This window comes from Prorops nasuta, unplaced genomic scaffold (assembly GCF_024137725.1).
Source record: "Prorops nasuta isolate Cenicafe-Biocafe unplaced genomic scaffold, Cenicafe_Pnas_1.2 PNAS00015, whole genome shotgun sequence".
Taxonomy (NCBI): Eukaryota; Metazoa; Arthropoda; class Insecta; order Hymenoptera; family Bethylidae; genus Prorops; species Prorops nasuta.
In genome coordinates, this window is record NW_027116812.1 from 3,029,048 (window position 1) to 3,048,369 (window position 19,322).

General features: G+C 43.3%; 2 protein-coding genes across 2 annotated transcripts; both read left to right on the top strand.

Moving 5' to 3' along the window:
* Nucleotides 1–5,578: 5,578 nt before the first annotated feature.
* Nucleotides 5,579–6,444, top strand: LOC136778828 (serine-aspartate repeat-containing protein C-like). Its single transcript, XM_066735956.1, has 3 exons — nt 5,579–5,774; nt 5,855–6,109; nt 6,206–6,444. The coding sequence occupies exons 1-3, from the start codon at nt 5,579–5,581 to the stop codon at nt 6,442–6,444; spliced, it is 690 nt and encodes a 229-aa protein (XP_066592053.1).
* Nucleotides 6,445–7,715: 1,271 nt separating this feature from the next.
* On the top strand, nt 7,716–8,705 carry LOC136779028 (probable zinc transporter protein DDB_G0282067). Its single transcript, XM_066736312.1, has one exon. The coding sequence runs from the start codon at nt 7,726–7,728 to the stop codon at nt 8,569–8,571; it is 846 nt and encodes a 281-aa protein (XP_066592409.1). The 5' UTR covers nt 7,716–7,725; the 3' UTR covers nt 8,572–8,705.
* The last annotated feature ends 10,617 nt before the right edge of the window (nt 8,706–19,322 follow it).

Consider the following 19,322-nt stretch of genomic DNA (forward strand, 5'->3'; position numbering starts at 1 on the left):
TCCCTTGGAATCTGAATTTTACTCTTTCTCTCTCTCGCGATAGAGAGAGCATGGAAAACATTTCACAATTAATCTTATTTCATCTAGCAATAGAGTGGAACGGTCCGGCTCACTCGGATGAATCGATGGATTCAGATTCCGATGAATCAAGCTTGGCGCGGAGAGTCAAAGAAGAGGAGGAGGAGGAGGAAAAGGGGGGAGGTAGAAAGGGACGAGGACGGGATTGGGATTGGGATTGGGATTGTGGATGGGGCAGGGGGGATGTGGATATGGGGAGTTGGGGATGCCAGTAGATTCGGTCTGTGCGTAGGCAGGCAGGCAGGCAGGCAGGCAGGCAGCTCGTGTCAGGCCGTTTGGCTGCCTACTAGCTAGCTGGCTGACTGGCGGGATAGCTGGCTGGCTATCGAGCGACGCCGATGCAATTCCAATTCCTGGCTGTCAGCGGCAGAGCTGCGGGAGACGCGTCCATTCGTGATCAGCCTCCCGTGAAATCCCAAGTCCCCTCTATCCAGCCCCCTCGCCACCGAGCGTAACCCAGAGCCTTCCATTTCAACCATCCCACCCTCTCCCTCCCCCCCCTCTCTCTCTCTCTCTCTCTCTCCCTCTCTCACGCTCTTATTTCCTACTTTCCACCTTCCTCTCTACCCCCCTTTTGTCAACCACCCCCTCTGTCACCTTTTCAGTTCTCAACGAAGGCCAGGGGGCCAGTGTTAATTCGTCCAAACTTCTTCTCTCGTCTCTCTCACCATTCTGCGTTATCTCTTTCAGCCCCTTCAAGCGCCTCTCTTCTCTCTTATTTATATATATATATATATATATATATATATACCTGTGGGAAAGATACGGAAGGAAGCAAGGAAGGAAAATACGCAAAAAGAATATCGCGCGAGGTAGAATAGTGGTACAGTGAAGAGGATGCCCCTACTAACACACGACACAATCCGTCGGCTTTGTCTGCTTCGATGGACTTTAAAAGATCCCCGAGATTATTACTTTTCCCTTTTCTTTCATTTTCATTCTTCTATTATTATTTCAGAGGAGCGAGAGCACCGGCTGTTCTGCGGTCCCCGTGTGTTTGCCTGCGTGTAGGCGTTGGTGTATATATGTTCCTCTCTCTCTCTCTCTCTCTCTCACCCTCGCGTTCTCTTTCCATTCGCCAATGTACGAGGGTAGCATCGCGCTCTCTCGGTCGGGGGTTGGATGGATGCGTGGAAACCATGGACGACTTCGGATAGGCTCGTTGCTTTAGCCGCGCCGCGCGCGCGCTCGACTATCGGCGCGCATTCAAGCTCACCGTCACGGAAGTAACGTCGGGACAACGGCAGGCAACCCAGAGCCGTACGTACTACAGCCTGAACCATGGTGGAATCAGGCAAGCATGAGCTGGAGGGGGAGGGGGGGGGGAGTTGGTCGGAGAAGGAGAGAGAGAGAGAGAGAGAGAGAGAGAGAGAGAGTGGCTGTGCCTGCACCACCAGATGCTACTGTACCGTTCCCGCCCACCGGCTTTCCAACTTTCTTCTCATTCTCTCTCCTCCTCTCTATCAACCCGCGTTCATGCTTCTCAGCTTTTTTTACCTCTTACAATCGGCCTCGCACGCCGTTAGCGAGTAGCCCGGAGTGCTCTCGTGCTACGATTTAAATCATCCCAAGCTCTTTCGAATCTTTATACTATATATAGGCATCCCGATGAAAAGTTTTCTTTAATCATCCCCCACCTCCGCCACGCACACAAACACAGCCGGGAATTCATCGCTCTTTCATCATTCTTTACTCTCTTCGCCCACTATATTCGCAGCTCTTTTTTTCTTCTCGTTTCTACAGTTGCATAAATGAAATCTTCTCTCATTGAGTCCTCGCGCGCTTATCTTGTTTGCCCGGAGCTTTCTCTTGAGAGGGTTTAAATGAGGAAGACAAAAGCTTGGAGGAATGAGGCTATATATATATATATATATATATAGGGTTAGTTTTGCTTCTCTGTTGCTATTTGTGTCTATATGTATATATACTATTGCTCGAGTATAATAATAAAAATGAGGTGAGTGGATGATGAGGACCCTGATGGGTCTCGTCGGTTAAATTTGCCCGAATAGCGTGCGAGCTCGATCATCGCCGCATCTCACAATATGCATTAGGCCACACGGGCAAACCACAAAAGTGAAAGCCGTGAAAGTACTGCGCTATTAGCTTCGACCGATTTCTTACAATAGAGCGGATTTGGTAAGGGTTGCCTCTCTTAAATATATATATATCTATACATATAGATGTATAGATATATATATGTATGCCATATATATTGGGTACAATTCATCTCACCGTCAGTGCAGGTAAGTACAGGTGTGGATATCCCAAAGTTAAATCCAGCGTTCATCTAAAGTAGGGGATGATGCCTCAGCTTTGTGCAATCGATTTTCTTTGTTGTCGACACATAATAATACGAGCGATACCTATCTTTCATTCGATACGTTACTTAACCAAGTAAGCCCATAATGAAATCTAATGGATATTGACAGAACTTTTCACGATACTATTATCATGAATAATAATAATTATCAAGGGGTATAGGTATACGACAAATGAAACAGAGAAAGAGAGATTTTTCATGTTTTCGTTGGTGCCTTTAGTTTTAGTCTTCAGCTTGCTCGCGCGCCGGAAACCAAGGTACCTCCTTCCCATTTGGCTCTTCCGTGGTAAGTCAGATCTTTGCTATGATTTCGTTGCTTGTGTACGTATGTATGTAAGTATTAGGTGTACGTACGTTCTCCACTAGTAGGTACGATACATCATTTTCGGCTGGGATGATCTTACGCTAGATTTACCATTTGTACAGTTTATGGGCGACGGTCTGGGCCATAAACTTGCTTGGCAATGACGGCGACCCACCGTGCTTACCCACAGTCGACGTTCGTTGTTCCCCGACTAATGTAACTTGTCCAAACTCGAGAATGGATACTGACAAAATTGGTCTCCGCGTTTTATTATTAATTAAAAGTAAACGAGAAAGCCTTATTGATACACTGTCGAAATGTGATATATATATATATATATATATATAATACACATGTACGTAATAAATATTCTTACCGATCTCTCATGAATCGAAGATGGAGTACAGGTGGTATTGGCATGTTGCTTCGTGCCAGAAGCTCCATGTGCACCACTACCAATTTATCTATATATATATACGTATTATATACTCTATATGCTGACTAATAAGCTAGTGCTATAAGCTATATTATATATCTATGTATATATATGCATCAATGTATGTATAGATGTGTATGCATATATAGGTGTGCAAAACGTCAGAGCGTATATAGCAGCGGCTCAACGGAGACCAGTCGATTCCAGTGGCCACAGGTCAGAGAAACGTGGGGGTGAGGAGAGGAGAGGAGAGGAGAGAGCGATGCTTGGCTCGTTCTCTCTCAGCTGGACCCCCGACCATGAGCTCGAATGGAAATTAAATGCGCAGTCGGCCGTTACGCTGATTGATTTGTATTCTCCGATCTGCCGTGAGGAAGTGTGCTAAACTGTGGGATTTATGTTCTCTCCTAATTGCGTTACGCCCCTTCCCCCGCCCCTACCTCCCCTCTACCCTTTATCTATCTATTTCTTCCTCTCCTTTACCCTCACCTTCGAGCCTCGACCACAATCTCAACCTCTCCTTCCTCTTTTTCACTTTTCGTCCTCCTCCTCCTCCTCCTCCTCCTAGTACTACTACTCTTCTACCACCTTTGCGCTACCTCCTTTTCCATCCCCATTCAGTCGGTACCCTTGTTCGACCAATCCCTCCTGCCACATTCGTTCAATATCCTTCATATTGCGCGTTGCTCATCGTTTTACTCTAGTTTTATTTTATTTCATTTTTTATTTAAAATATTGCATGATTTCTACAAAATTACAGGGTGATTTTTATGGTTGACATGGGGGAAATATGGAAGCAGAAAGGGAGAGGGGAAAAGGGAGAGTAGGGTGTGAGGGAATGGGGTGTGATCAGTATGCTGCTGCCATCTTACGACAGGCACTCTACTACGATAATTGGATGTGATTATGATAAGATTTTTTTAACTGGGTATATGTATGATTATTTTAAAAATACATGGACTTTTTATTTATTGTTTTAAGTTGTTTATGATCATGATATATGTGTGTAGTATGATAAGAATGTTATCAGCTGCTGGTAAGTTCGAAAGTGTACGATTGATATATTGAATGTAGGTAAGATAGGAATTGGCGTGTGTGTGAATATGTTGCATTACTAATTCTTTTACTTACAATAATTGTTACGTAATAAAGCGGAGTTAAGCACTTGGAATTAATGTTAATAATATAACGATAATGTTAATGCGAAGATAAAATAAAAAATTATCGAAAACATGGAAACAAATTTTCTATATATTGATAGTAGGTAATTAAGATTCAAGGTGACGACGAGAAACCATGGAGTATGCTCCGGAAAAGTTTTATTAAAATACAGTTTAATTCGTTTACATTTAAAAGAAGGTAAACGACACACGAACGTCTGATAGGACAACTTAACACTTTTCTTAGAAAATATTATATCACAAAGAATGTAAAGTATTCCTATCAACTGCAAAATAGTGTCGAATAAAGCTGACATATTTTAATGCCAATATTACAGTTTTCTCTAAGATCGGCAAAAATCGATCTTATTATTCAGAATATTTTTTAATTAATTTTATCATAATCTTTACCATCAGAACATAATTTTTTTGACGTTAACCCTTTTGGGGTACACTCACCCTTATCCAGCTCTATTTTACCACCCCTAGTGTATCTCGTGACTTTTTATTATCTTACCCACCCCCAGTGCACATACACATATAAAACGTTTATCGACTGAGTTACGTAGGAAATGACAAAATGTACAGTATTACCTACAATAAAGTTAGTTCCAAGATTTACCGCACTAATGCTCGCAACGCTCTCCTCATATTTTCAATTTATTCCTAAATTATGAATGTGCAATGAATTTAATCAACTAAGCAAACTAAGCACGGAAAGTGTTTGATTGCGTTAGTGTCGGTGAGTTGTCGTCATTGTCGTGCTCTGGAGCATAAGAATAGGTAAAATGTAAAAAATTTGAGCGCGCTCGTGCGTACAGGTAGAGTATAGTAAATAGTCAGTCTAGTGCGACGAAAACAACTACAACGGAGTGGCTGGAAAAGGTTGCCAGTCGAAGAGCAAAAGACAGAGATTATACGGTGATTGTTGTAACGTCTTGTACCTCGTCCATATACCAAAAGCAGACCACCACCAACTATACTATATAGAGGGGAACCAGTGAAAAGAGGTCGAATTGTTTAATAGGCTTTGATAGACAGGGAAAAAGAAAAGTGGTAAGCGGAAGCGAGGAGAATCGGTTGCAAGAGTGAAAATTGCGCCACGAGAAATTATTACAGTCGTGGCATCAGGCTATTACATGGGATTTATGAAATCGTCGGGGCCACGGCGCGTGTCCAAGTGTCCCTCCAGGTAGATCCTGCTGGAAGGACTCTGGTGGGAAAGAGTATAAAAGAAACTGTTGTCCAATTTCAATGAATTCCAGTAGTACACGACAATGTACCGATTGCCGGGTCAGCTATTATTAACGGGAACTTTGCTACTTTTGTGCTGCTGGGATGTGCGGGCAAGGCCAAATGGATCTTTGACGCGGGAAATTCGCCGAGTAAAATCCATCAAGGACATTTTATTGGGCGAAGCTTTGTCCGAGGAGACGCCCGATGTACCGAAGAAGCGGTTGAAAAATCATTCCGGTGAGGGAATAGACTCGTATTAAGTTTCTTCCTTGCTTTTCCTCCTCTTCGATCGAAATGCATTAGGTTTCTCGCTTTAGGGAAATCGAACGAGGAAGGTTACTACGAGACATTCGGCAGTGACGCGGATGGTGAGAAGGGCTACTCGAAGAAAACCCACAGCAAGGGTGATCACGGTTACAAGACTCTCGACACCTTCCACAAGCAGGGCGGTGACAAGTACGGATTCGAGGAGCACACCGCCTACGGGCAAGCCAAAGCCGACAAGACTTCCAACAAGGGCTCCGCCAAGAATTTCAAAAGTAAAATCGACAAGGGAGATCACGAGAGTGCAGGTATATATGTATATAGTACCCAATTGACGCTATAAAGTGAATAGTTTAATTGTGAAAATATGTGTATAACCGACGCGTGACGTCACACTTCAACAGGTACCGAATTTTTCGAGCACGCCGATGGTGACAACGAGGGAGACTTCGATTCCGGTTACTATGGTGGCCATTACGCGGAATCGGGTGGCGAGGGTGAAGGCGAAGGGGGAGGAGGAGGCTACGAATATTCCGGTGGGGATGGTGAGAGCTACGCCGAGGGCGACCACGACGAAGGTTCTTACGAGAGCCACAGCTCCTACTCGACCGGTGACGAGGATCAAGCTGATAATTATTCTTGATCAGTCAGCCAAAACCAATTTTTCATCATAGTACAGTATTCGCCTCTTCTCTTCACCTACAGATCTCGAATCGTTCTTTCGTAATAAAGCGACATTAATCATTATACAATAGTTTCAATTCTCTAATTCTTTCAACCGATTAACTGCAGCAAAACTGACGTTCCTTTTGTTGAATTTAATAATAAGGAGCGGCTTTGAATTATTTAGATCGAAAGACCATTCCGATAGATTAGTTCTCGTTATTTAGATTGCTTCTGGGTGCACGAAAGGAGAGTGCTTGGGGGATTATAGCGGTGTCGAGTAGATGGAAGGTGAGATTACCAGCGATCAAAGTCATTCCCAGTCCTCCGCTTGATTTTCGCGAGAAACGACGCTGGAGTGCTGAAAAACTCTCTTGACCGCAGAGTCGAAGCTGCACGGAGCATCTTTCTTTCCTCCGCGTGCGACTCAAAACTGAGAAACAATTTCATTAGCAGCTCGAGAGATAGACAAAGAGAGAGAGAGAGAGAGAGAGAGAGAGAGAAAGTCAGAGGTGTTTGTTTCTTCAGCGTCTGCGCGTCGCGACTGGGAGGGAGTGAGATCGTTACTAAAACACAAACGTTTCTTCCTCTACGTGCTTTTCGCACCACCTGAGAGTATATCTTAAATGTCATTTCTTTTGAAATTCAATTCGAAGCTGGTTTCGAGCAACGATACCTCGATACTAATGGTGCCACGAAATCATTTATTATATATAGCACTTGTGCAAACAATTACGAAAAATCGAAATCAGCCCTACCCTACTCTTCGGACGTCAGAGGCTCGCGGTTGCTGCAAACTTTATCCATTTCACAGTTCACGGTAAATCGATCGAATAGCGATTTAGCAATCAACGATCGGAATTTCATTGATTCGGAACAGAAGCGGTCTCATTTGCAATCTTACGATAAGAAGCAGTCCTTGAATAAAATTGGATCTGAGAAAAATCAATTTTATCGGATTACTTCACTGATAGCGCAATGCCAGCATGGATTGGCGTTGCTACTGAAATACTGAAAAAAAAAGGAGAGGAAAAAAAGAAGCGATTTGTGGAATAGCTGAGGAGGTAAATTATGAAAAGAGGAGCGCGTGCGGTGCTGGAGTTGGAGCAATATTCGTGGTGACGGGCGTGGATGGAAAGTGTTGCCGCGGAAACGCTCGGCTGGTTTCGTGCGGAAGTGTCAAGCGAGTGATATTTAAGTGTGAGGTGATTGCGCTTTCAGCGATCAGTTGGTCGTTGCAGCTGAGTTTGGTACCATCGAAATGCAGAGGTTCCTCCTGGTGGAAAGGGTGCTGGTCGTTGCCCTGTGCTTAGGAACACTGTTGCAGGCAACGTGTTCGGCTCGGGATCCAACGTACGACAAACGACCTTACAGCGATGCGAGGAACGGTCATCGCTCGATATCCGCAATAGCCGTGGATCATTCTGCTTCCGTTGATGAGCCGAGTGATACCGATGTGGCGGCCAGCGAGCATGAGCATCGCGCTCATCAGTCCGGAGGTGGGAAGGTACGTCACTCCGATTACCACGAGAAGCACGGGAGCGAGGAGGACAAGGGATACAAGAGTCATCATCATCACGACAAGGGGGATCATGGTAAACATGGCAAGGAACACCATGCTGGTCATTACGAGGATCATGGCGGCCACAAGAAGTCTCATCACGACGAGAAGGATAAGTATGGCGAACACCACGAGGGCGAGAAGGGACACAAGGGCGGAAAATTCGGCGAGAAGAAAGGTCACAAGAAAGGTCACAAGACTAAGGGATATCACAACAAGTTCCACAAGGATGAGTATCACAAGGAACACAAGTTCTACGATGACTACCACAAAGGTGGTCATCACGAGAAGCACGGGGATTATCATGGTCATCACGAGTCCTCGGAAGGTCATCACAAGAAGGGTGGTCACCACAAATCGGGATACGAGGAAGATCATCGGGGCAAGAAGGGTCATCACGATAAGGGACATCAGCAAAAGGGCCATAAGGGTCATCATGAAAAGCACGGCCATGAGAAGCATCATGATCATCACGATGGTTATGGGAAAAAGAGCCATCTACAGTCCGGCAAGAAACACGGGTACCATAGAGGACATCATGGTTAATTGTACACGATCCTCCAGTTTCTCTCGTTTATATTCTGTCTCTCGAACCTTCAAAATTTGTCTGTGAAAAGAAGAGTGGTAATTTCGATGGCAGAGGGAATACCGTATGTACCTGCAGCTTCTCCTATACTATATAGTCCATCGCCATATACTCATATTTTAACATAAATGTATCGTAACAAAGCTATCGTAATAAATTTGTACAAAAGTATATACACATTAATCCTTAATAAATTATTATTGTCTAGTGAGCTTGTAATTTTATTAAACTATACTACCACGTACTTTTTGTCCCTCTTGGTTTCCGTTAAGTCGATACAGTAGTATGAGGGATGTGTACCTGCCTACTTGCGTATATCGTTTCTCCAGCAAAAATAAGTTTCTCCCCGGGTCATATTTGTCCGCGTAATGTGATATTGCGCGCCTTATCGATTTGCTACGATTTATGACCTCTCGTTTTTCTCCATTGCCCTTACAAGCTCCGCTACAATAACATAATTTTAAACTCCTTTGACTTCTTCTTAGCGATGGAGTAGCACGCGTGCGCGCCAGTATTGTTTCTTAGCAACATCAAAGTTTGTTTAAAAAAGGGGGAGAAAACCTTAAAACAATCCAGCTAAATTTTATTGTCGATCTCATATGCTGCCTGTGTCGACTATTTGTAACTATGTAGCAGTAATAAATCACAGCTTCGTATCCCGCAGCTGCTACATAAATCACGCTTTCATATTCCGCGAGAATACACAGCTTACCATTTTAAATGTCCGTTGTAATTTCTGTGTATACTTCATTGCAGTTATTTGGTTTTTTGCAATCATTGTTGGCTCGCTTATCATGCTTGATTTAGCTTATGAACATAAAGAAGGTATCTTTCTTACTTTCCTTCCGGCAATAGCGACAGACGCTACGAGAACTCTCCGCTATTCTTTCATCCCCTTTGCTGCGCGCCTTCATATTCCGCTCCACTCCTCCGTGCACTCCTCTCCACTTCACTCCACTCCAATTACATTAATTAAAATTGCAGCAGGTATGCTATATGTGCATCGTGAGGTAAAACAATGAACGACTATACCCAGCACACTTTCGTCGCGAGAATTGTCACACGTCCGAGAATTTCAAATAGGTTTGCTGGGCCGAATGCAATCTCCGGTTTTAGAACGACAGAGCTCACGGGAACACGGCCGCGTCGAGCGTTGTAGCACGGCCTTTGCAAAAAGAAGTACATAAAGCTGCGTTAATCCGCATCCGGTGCACCGGAATGCACTCGAAACAGAGTCACGGCTTTACGATCCCATTTTCACTGCAGTGATTCAATGTCGAGGATTGATTCGTTGATCAAACCTGGAGTACTGAATATATAGGCGTGCGCGAAGAATTTTATTACTTTTCTTAAAATTACAATTCAACCGAATGTACTGGGCGTAGTATTATAAAGATATAGTGTATTATGAAATAAAAGAGAAAGAAAATAATGAGAAAATAATTAAGATTTATTTCAAGAGCTTCATATTTACATTACCAAACGCAATAATGCGAATATCCGGGATTATTATCGGAGGTATATTTTACATGCATCCACTAATTAACTTAAAAATATAGTTGGTTTCGCGAAGTAAAATAATGCATACTCTCGTTAAGAATATTCTTCGAATTTCCATGTATAAACACGATCGTGACCTCCCTTCTGTCCATGACGATGAGTTTCGTGATAATTGTTGTCATGCCCGACGAGTTTCTCGTGACCTTGAAGATCGCGAAGGGTAAAACCTTCGTTACGATAGCCCTTTTTGCCGTACCGATCCTTCCTCGCGCGATCATTCTTCTGACGTTGGTGCCGATAGCGAGGATTCCACGTTCCTCCACTGGTTTCATAGTCATCGAGTCCCACTACTTCCTCTCTATCGCGCGATCCACGACTGCCTGGGTTATACCGAGGATCGATCGAAGTATGCATAGCCAACGCGAGGCCGATCGTTGAAGTCAGAAGAAAACCGTGTAAGAATAACCCTGCAGGCCAACGACTGGTACACATTTCGTGAAAAATGGATGCTCGGGTCACTTTTCTCTCACTGGAGAGATTATGTAGCAATTCGAAGTCGTTCCATTTATACTCTCTTAGTCTGCCGTGTCACCCGAACTCCTCGTTCCAACGATTCGCTTTCCCTAGTGCCCGGTAGAAGCCTTTATTCAACAGCACACTTTTTCTCGACGATCTTCTATTTTTACGCTATCAAGCATACCGAGCCTCACGATCTTTTCTCCCCTTTTTCTCTCAGCCTTCTCTCGATCCACTTCTTGCTTATGCCGAGCCAAACTTCCCGTTTACGCAAAGATAGTGATTTTACGTAATATAACGCCGTAACTACCTCTTCATCCTTTCCGACTCGACTTGACAAAAGCACACACAGAGAGAAGGCAGGGAGGGAGGATCGTGCGTGTATAGGTGAGATTTAAGTATTTATTTCGAAAATTCGATCAACTTGTAAAAGTCAACAATGCGTTTATTGAACGGTTTCTCGCAAGTAAAGTTTGCGTATCTTTATCAAGGGAACACAGAAAGAGAAATGAGAAATGAAGAAGAAGAAGAAAAAAAAAAAGAAATCGGTTGATATTAACGAGGAGGGAGAAACGAATCAAACAAACGAACGAATAGTGGAGAAAGAGAAATAATAATTGGACGGTAGCTTGAATGATGGTTGGAGAAATGGTTTAATGATGATGGTGGTGATGGCCACCGCCACCTCCATGGCTAGAGAAGCCATGCTTCTTGCCCCCATGATGCTCATGCTTCTTTCCATAATCCTCGTGATGATGATGATGCTCTTCGTGGCCATGCTTTCCATGGTGGCCTTTATGGTCCTCGTCGTAGTGTCCCTTGTCGTGATGGCCCTTCTTTCCGTGATGATCCTCGTGGTGGCCGGAATGATGACTCCCACCTTTCTTGTGATGTCCCTCCTTACTGCCATGATGGCCATGATGGTGGCCATGCTTCTCGTGATGGCCACCCTTGTGGTAGTCATCGTAAAATTTGTGCTCCTTGTGAAACTCGTCCTTGTGGGCTTTGTGATGGTAGCCGTGCGTCTTCTCGCCCTTCTTGTGGCCCTTCTTGTGACCAAACTTGGAGCCCTTGTGGCCATGGCCGTGCTCGTGATGACTGCCGTGATGATCGTGCTCATCGTGGTGACCCTTCTTGTGGCCGCCGTGCTCATCGTGGTGACCCTCGTGGTGCTCCTTACCATAATCGCCATGATCACCCTTCTCGTGGTGATGATGACCCTTGTGGCCCTTCTCACCCTTTTCACCGTGCTCTCCGTGATGATGAGAATGGTGCTCGTGGCCACCTCCGTGCTCGTGATGGTGACCGTGGTGGTGGCTGGCCGCCACGTCCAGGTCACCATAATAGCTCCTCACATCCCTAGCCGAAGTTAATATTACGAGGCTTGATAGCGCGATCGCGCTTACGAGGAGCCACGACACTTGTAGTCTCCTAGCCATCTTCGTTGGCTGAGGAACCAACGAGCGCAAACGACTGATCCAAATCCTTTAAGGCAAAGCTTATATACTTGTGGTGGTTCTACTTGCCCGAGCGTTATACGTAATCGCTTTCGTTTCATTGAACCTATCCATTCTTGATTTAGCTGCGTATAGTGTATCACAGATTTCGTAAATGGCGATATTTAATGGCACAATTGGAGAAGTCTTGGTGTGCCGTAATTATACAATTATGCTACATGTAGAGCATGTAACGAGACGATGAAAAAAGAAAGCGGACGAATAAGTCAATGTTAAAAACTGATTGAATTTTGATCGTGAGAGTTGCGAGTGGTAAAAACTTTGAAAGGAATCGACACGTGTAATGTAAGCATTTTGTGGCTACGATGGATCAACATCGGTGAAGCAAAGTGTTTGTACGGCCTGTCGGGGGAGGCTTGTTTGTGCAATAGGAACAATCATTTTGCACAATAGAATTAGATTGCACAATGTAGCGTCGAATCGGGCGGAGCGGTATGTTACAATTTCAGGAGGTTAAGGTGGGGAGGGGTTCTTTCGAAAGAGGCGCCACAGTGCCGCACGCCACGCCACGCCACGCCACGCCACGCCATGCAGCGCCATGGCAAACCACCGCGCTCCATGGAAAGCCACTTCCCTATATATTATCAGCTTTTATTCACCGTTCGTTATATATATAATACAGTGACAGAGAGGCTAGACTAGTCAGATTTGAGGCAACGGCGCGTCGATTTGGAGCGCGGGCAGTGGCTGCTTATCAAGCTGACAGGAAGCATGAAGTGCGCAATGGCGATTTGTTTATTGGCGCTCGGCCTGGCCTGCCACGTAGGCTTCGGCTCTGCTCGTAGGCTTGCCATAGATCGCCCGAGTGGCTATGGTTACGGTGATTTGGAAGTGGCAGCTTCGCATCACCACAAGCATCACGAGGAGGGCGGCGGCGAGGAGCATCACTCCGATCATCATCACAAGCACGGTGACCATGGCGAAAAGGGCTACAAGGGTCATCATCATGATGAAAAGGGACACAAGGGTCATCACGATAAGGAAGACCATTCCGGCCACTTCCACGAGGAGGAGGGCCACAAGAAGCATCATCATCACGACGATGGCTACCACGGTGAGCATCACAAAGGCGAGAAAGGAGAGAAGGGACACAAGTTTCACGAGAAGGGCCATTACGGCAAGGGTCACAGTACTAAAGGACATCACGAGGTCCACAAGCTCGACGAGTTCAAAAAGGACAAAGACTTTTACGATGAGCATCACGATTCCGGTCATCACGAGGATCATGGCGGCCATCATCACGAGCATGGTCATAAGAAGGGAGGTCACTTTAAGAAGGGCCATCATGATCATGGCCACCACGAGGACCACTATGGTAAAAAGGGACATCACGAGAAGGGCCATCATCATCACGATCACAAGGGTCACAAGAGCGAAGGCGGCCATGATGAGCATCATCATCATCATCATCATCATGGGAAGAAGGGTGGTCACGAGGACCACAAGCACTGGGGCTTTAAAAAGGGCCATTGATCGCGTGGCTGGAAGCAATCTCGATCAAGATCGTTCTGCGTTAATCCATATCATAGGAATACTGTTATCAACGTAGCAACGCACTACTCCACTATCTACTCTATGCTTCTTTAAATGTTTATTTTTTTTTTAATTTTAGCATCGCGTTTGGTGAATGATGCTTTTTTGATGTTTTCGAATATACTGATTATAATCCTACCCATAGTCATTTATTTTTTTTTTTCCTTTTCATTCCTTTCTCTCCTCCGTTGCTCTTCTTATTTCCTTACACCATTATAAGGAAAATAATAAAAGAAAGCATTTATCTCTTTAAACAACTACTGGCTTTACTACAGTTTCAACGATTCTCTTGGTTCTTAAGGAACTTTCGGACTTTGTTGACTATAATTTAGCAATAAATATTTCATAAGGATGTTGCATGAATTTATTTCATGCGCCTTTATTCGGGAAACGTGAAACGCTATTTGACCGTTTTTCCTCGCTAAAGTTAAATTTCACATTGTGAAATGCAACTCTGCGGTAAACATGACGTCATATTAGTCACGCTTTAGTATTACAAGAGCTAAAAAGAGTACTAATGCTGCTTTTTCCATAATACAAAGGAAAGCATGACAAATAACTGTATGAGCTAGAACTTTATTCGTTTTGCATAATATACTATAACGTAGTTTGTCAGAATATTTTTCAGACGAAAAATGCGGTAATATGAACGTTACATCAGTGAAAAGTTAATCGCCAAGTTGATTGAAATTTCTTATTCATCGTCAAGTAAATTTCGGAACTATATGCAGTCTTGTGATATCTCGTGCCAAACCCGAGAAACTTATATAGATAGCAGAGAGAATTTAAGAAAATAATTGAAAAAAAGTCTAATAACTCTTAGTTAAAAAGTTATAAATCACACACCCGTCACAGATATGACTATCGCGGCTGCCAATCGATAAAACATTATAATTAAGCCGATTGAAAGTTTTCAATGAGACCGATGAAAAGTACAGGGAAATGGTATTGATTCTCAAATTTCTATACTGCTTTATTTATAAAGGAATGATGGATTTAACAATTTCTAAAGATGTTTCTCCGTTTTACTGTAGTCATAGTGCTTATTTGCTTTATTAACTTTATCATTAAGAGCATGGTCCTGGTAATTCTCGTAATGAGCAGTTTTTCCTTCTTGATTGTCATGAGCCAATTGATGAGCTTCCGAGCGTCCATTGTCATATTGCCCACTTTTACCATTTTCTACCTTATTAAAGTCAGAGTTGTGACGACCCTGCTTTTTATATTTACCGTCCTGCGAGCCGTGATAGGCATCAGCCGACGAGTACCTTTCGTAGGAGCCCTCTTTACCCCCCTCATCGTAAAACGTGGTGTCTTTCTTATATTCATCTTTATGATAAACATTATGATAACCTTTGATTTTTTCGCCTTTCTTATGATACGATTGAGAGCCACGCGAATTGCCTTCCTCGTGATTTTCCATCTCGTGAAACTCACCGGAACGACCAGCGCTGTCGGTGTAAGATTTTTCAGCTCCAGTTACACTAGAGTAGTGGCCTAAAAAACAATTAGCAAAAATAAAAACTTTCGCCCCCTCCCCTCCCTCTTTCAACGTGTAACTTACCAGTTTCTTTATCACCAGCATACTCCTCCCGATCTCCTTTGTCAAATTCCTCGTGATTCCGATAGCCCCTATCGCTTCTCTCCCCAGTCGAAGAATTTTCCTGATTATCGAATTTCAAGCCAGTCTCTTCGTCAAAGCTACTATCCTGATTCTCATGACTACTGGAATTCGCGTCGATGCTATCCTCACCCTCTTTGACATCGTCGGCATGATTCTCGTCGATGGTGCGTCTCTTCGGCGTTTCCTCGACGTTGTCAGTTTTCTCATGCAAGTTTGGTAAAAAATATGGGGCACGAGGTGGTACTTTGGAAGTGGGAGTAAACGCTACCAAATATTCGGATGGTTGGGCTGCAGATGGGTAAACGATCGGCTCTACTTGCTTCATGGAGGATGCATGGGGATGAATTTTGAAAGTCGAGTGAGATACTATTTGAGGGACTAGGTTGAACGGTGCAACAGGTGCGTCGTAGTATCCTCCGCTTCCGTGATTGGTGTAACGCACGTAGGACACGGGTAATCCCTGCTGCTCATTATACGCGTACCCACTGGCCGATGTTTCCAAGTCTTCCATTCTCATCTCGGTTAGCAAGCTCTCGCTTCGGTCCGACAATAATTCCCCATTGCATGCCAGGAAAAAGACTGCGAAAGCTCCGACGAGCCGCAGCAGCAACCTCGAAGAGCGCAACGTTGACATATTCTTGATTCAGCTTTCGGCCAAAGGTCTCTGCTTATTTTCTGCCACCCCAGCCATTCGCGAATCACGCTTATATATATATACGCACCAGCTAGCGCAACTCTTTTTTCCCATATGAAAAACACTGGAGCCCATTCAAGTACAAGGTGAATCGAGGGTATACATTTGGCAAGAAATCGATATCCTCTCTCGTATCTGCTTTCTCGTACGATCGCTGAATCAAATGGATATTCGTAGGCGGAGCCTTATTTCGTAATATCCATAGAGCAATGTGCGTAACAGGCCCGAGGTCAATGCTTTTTCTCCTCTTCTTCTTTTTGTCCCCTTAGAAAAATTCCAAATGACCTTGTTCTGTCGAAATTGCGTTTGATCGATGTATATTCCTCGAGGTGTGCATTCTGCGCAATAGTGGAGGAAAGCCAATCGAGGTGGAGCTCTCGCTGATGATTTTCGTAAGATTTTCGTAAGAGAATGGCGCGACTCGGAGTGACGTGGAGTGGCATGGCGCTCTCGTTCCATATCGTTCGTTCATTCAGCAGCAGCAGCAGCAGCAGCAACGATAATATCGTATTTGGAATAGTACAATAAGTGAAGAGGCATTGTTGTAAAATAGTGGACTGTGTTGAATTATCCATTGGAAGGATGAAGATGTGGCACGTTTGGTACGTCTCGATTGTTTTGTCGTACGTTTGCTTTCATCCAGAGGCTCTTGAGCAACTCATCAGCAGCGAAGGTTTGTACGACAGCAGAGACTCCGATTCCACGGACAACAGCCACGCTTTCGATGATGTTTCGCGGAACAAGTATGTCGAGTCAAACGACGAGAGTCTGGAGGACTTTGTCGAAGGAACAAGCTCATCTATGAGACCACCTGTGAGTAGCAGCTCCTTGTTGCTCTCGACAAACCTTGAGCCAGATGCCGAAATCTTGCCGTCTCATTATACGGGGATAAAACCACCGGGAGTGGACCATATGGAGCTTGTCCAGAGACCCACGACTCATTCCAAAGCTTATCCTAAGCTGTCATTTGGTCATTTCAAACCAGCCGGATTTCGCGCAGGTTACGGCGCTATGGCGAAACTGGTTAAAAACGGCCAAGTCGAGGCTAACGATCGTCGGCAAAGCAAACGGAAGGAGCAATTATGGAAGGAATGAAACTAAAGCCCTTGAAACAACTTCGTGAATATTAAAATTCTTCATGAGTAATAGGAGTGCTATATATGAGATCATTAAATGCTATGTATTAAATAGTTGTTGTTAATAAAATTATTCCATTTATTCTTCACTCATGTTTTATCGACGTTTTTATGATTTTTAAGTGTATTAGGTGAACAAGTTGACGATGGGTGATTTTTTATAAAGCTTGGCACAGCCTAGACTTGCAACTGGAGATGTTTTTTAAACATCAAAACTGCGGTAACGTGACGCGAATGCATAAATCATATATTTTCCTCTGTGTAGTTTTAGTCATATCTCTTCTTACAGGTTGTCATGAATGAATGGAGCTCTTTGCATTATTTTCCAGAGGACTGTTAGGAATAGTTTAATGCTACTGTTTTTTCAAAATATAAATAGGAAGCAAGTACCTGATGGGTGGTTAAAATTTACGCGTCAGTACTTTTGCTACGTACTCCTACTTCACAGGTAGAAATTTTAAATATCCTGATGCTGCGTTAAAAAGGTGTTAAAATTTAGAGCGTTTTATACGTTGCAAAAAGTATTGGAAGAGTCAAACAAAAGGTATGTATCCAGCATACCATTATTGGCTATAACCTATATTAAGCACTGCAAACTTTTTCTGACAAGGAAACTTTGTGAATTGATGAGCCTTCAGTTTTAATTTTACCTCAAATTTCGCTCAAATTATTCAATATAGCTTTATAAAGGGGAAGCACTTCCCCAACATTAGTTATTATGACGTAATTGGGATCAATTTTGCTACTTAGGGTTACGACGTCTCACAGTTGAACGTAAAAATTCATTTACCTACGTAACTCCAAGGGGTAAGAATTTTTTTGTAAGACTTCTTTGAATGCAAATAGAAAGGAGCTTCCATAAGGCCATAAGCAAAAAATTGAGACCTCTCACAGTTAAACAGTTAACACTTTCTTACATATTTGCCTTTACACTTGTAGATGAGTTAAATGTCCACTCTGTCACAGGTTTCTAATAATGACATTCGACGGGTAAAAAAAATAAAATACTAAAAATACATTAAAATCTCCCTTCATAATATAAGCTTCAACCACTGCGTATATACTCATTTACCCTACACGACTCTAATCCTCTCTCTTTTATTACGTAATAAGGAATGTCGTAGCTAATCAATTTGAGATTGTCGTTTTTTCAATGATTTGTCGAAGAGTCGAGAGTCATTAGAACTCAGTCATGCGAACTATCGCCAGACCACTTTTTCCTTCAGCATTGCTATCTCTCGGATGCCCGCATGGAATCAAGACTATTTTGTAGTGACAGGGCAAATATAGGATTAGAAAAAGCAGGCTAACAACGATACTCGTAGAATAATGATGAATTAGGCATTCTATTTATTTTGTACGACTTTATTACAATTGGTTAACATTATTAACGAATTACAAGCGACATCTGAAGGGAAATAAGGTTAAGGTATAAGGGAAAAGTTATACGCTAGTAAAGTACTAATACAAAAACAGTGAAGTGAGAATGTGTAGTAATGCATATGCATACTAACAGCGTTATCTATCGGTAACATTTAGGATTTTTAGGAGTACGTTTTCCTATACATATATATATATATATATATATATATATATATAGCAATACAATCTCCCTACATTATGATTGTATTAGTACTTTACTAGCGTATACCAACCCTCGTTTTTTTAAAACGTCATAGCACTCTTTTGTTTCGTTTCTTCTTTTATATTAGCAAGTATCGCGAAGTTGGCTGACAGTCGACAGCCGGCAGGGTTGACAGTCCTTGACAGGTCGTTATGGGGTTTTTGGTTGACGTGCAAAGATGCGTCCTACGACGCTTGGTAACATTGTAGCATTCTTGGAAACTGGAAAGGTAATTTGGTGAAACGGCGGCCATTTGCAAAGGAAATAAAAAGCAGGATGTTATTGCTAGCGACGAGATTTCTAAAAAATTCTCTGCTTTTCAAACGCGTGGATTTTCTATCAGGAATTACCACAATTGGAGGAGGAAGTCATTTTTTTCATCAGACTGATCGCAGCTTCGCAACCAAATGTCCCACTGTAAGTTCTCCAGTTTTCAAACGTCGATAAAGGATTTGAAAGGACGCGTAACCTATAATTCTTCCGTGATAGATTTCGAGTCATATCGACCAACTTGCAAATTGCTTTTTAGGAGGAAATAACGACGTTTAAGACCCGTATGGCAATGCC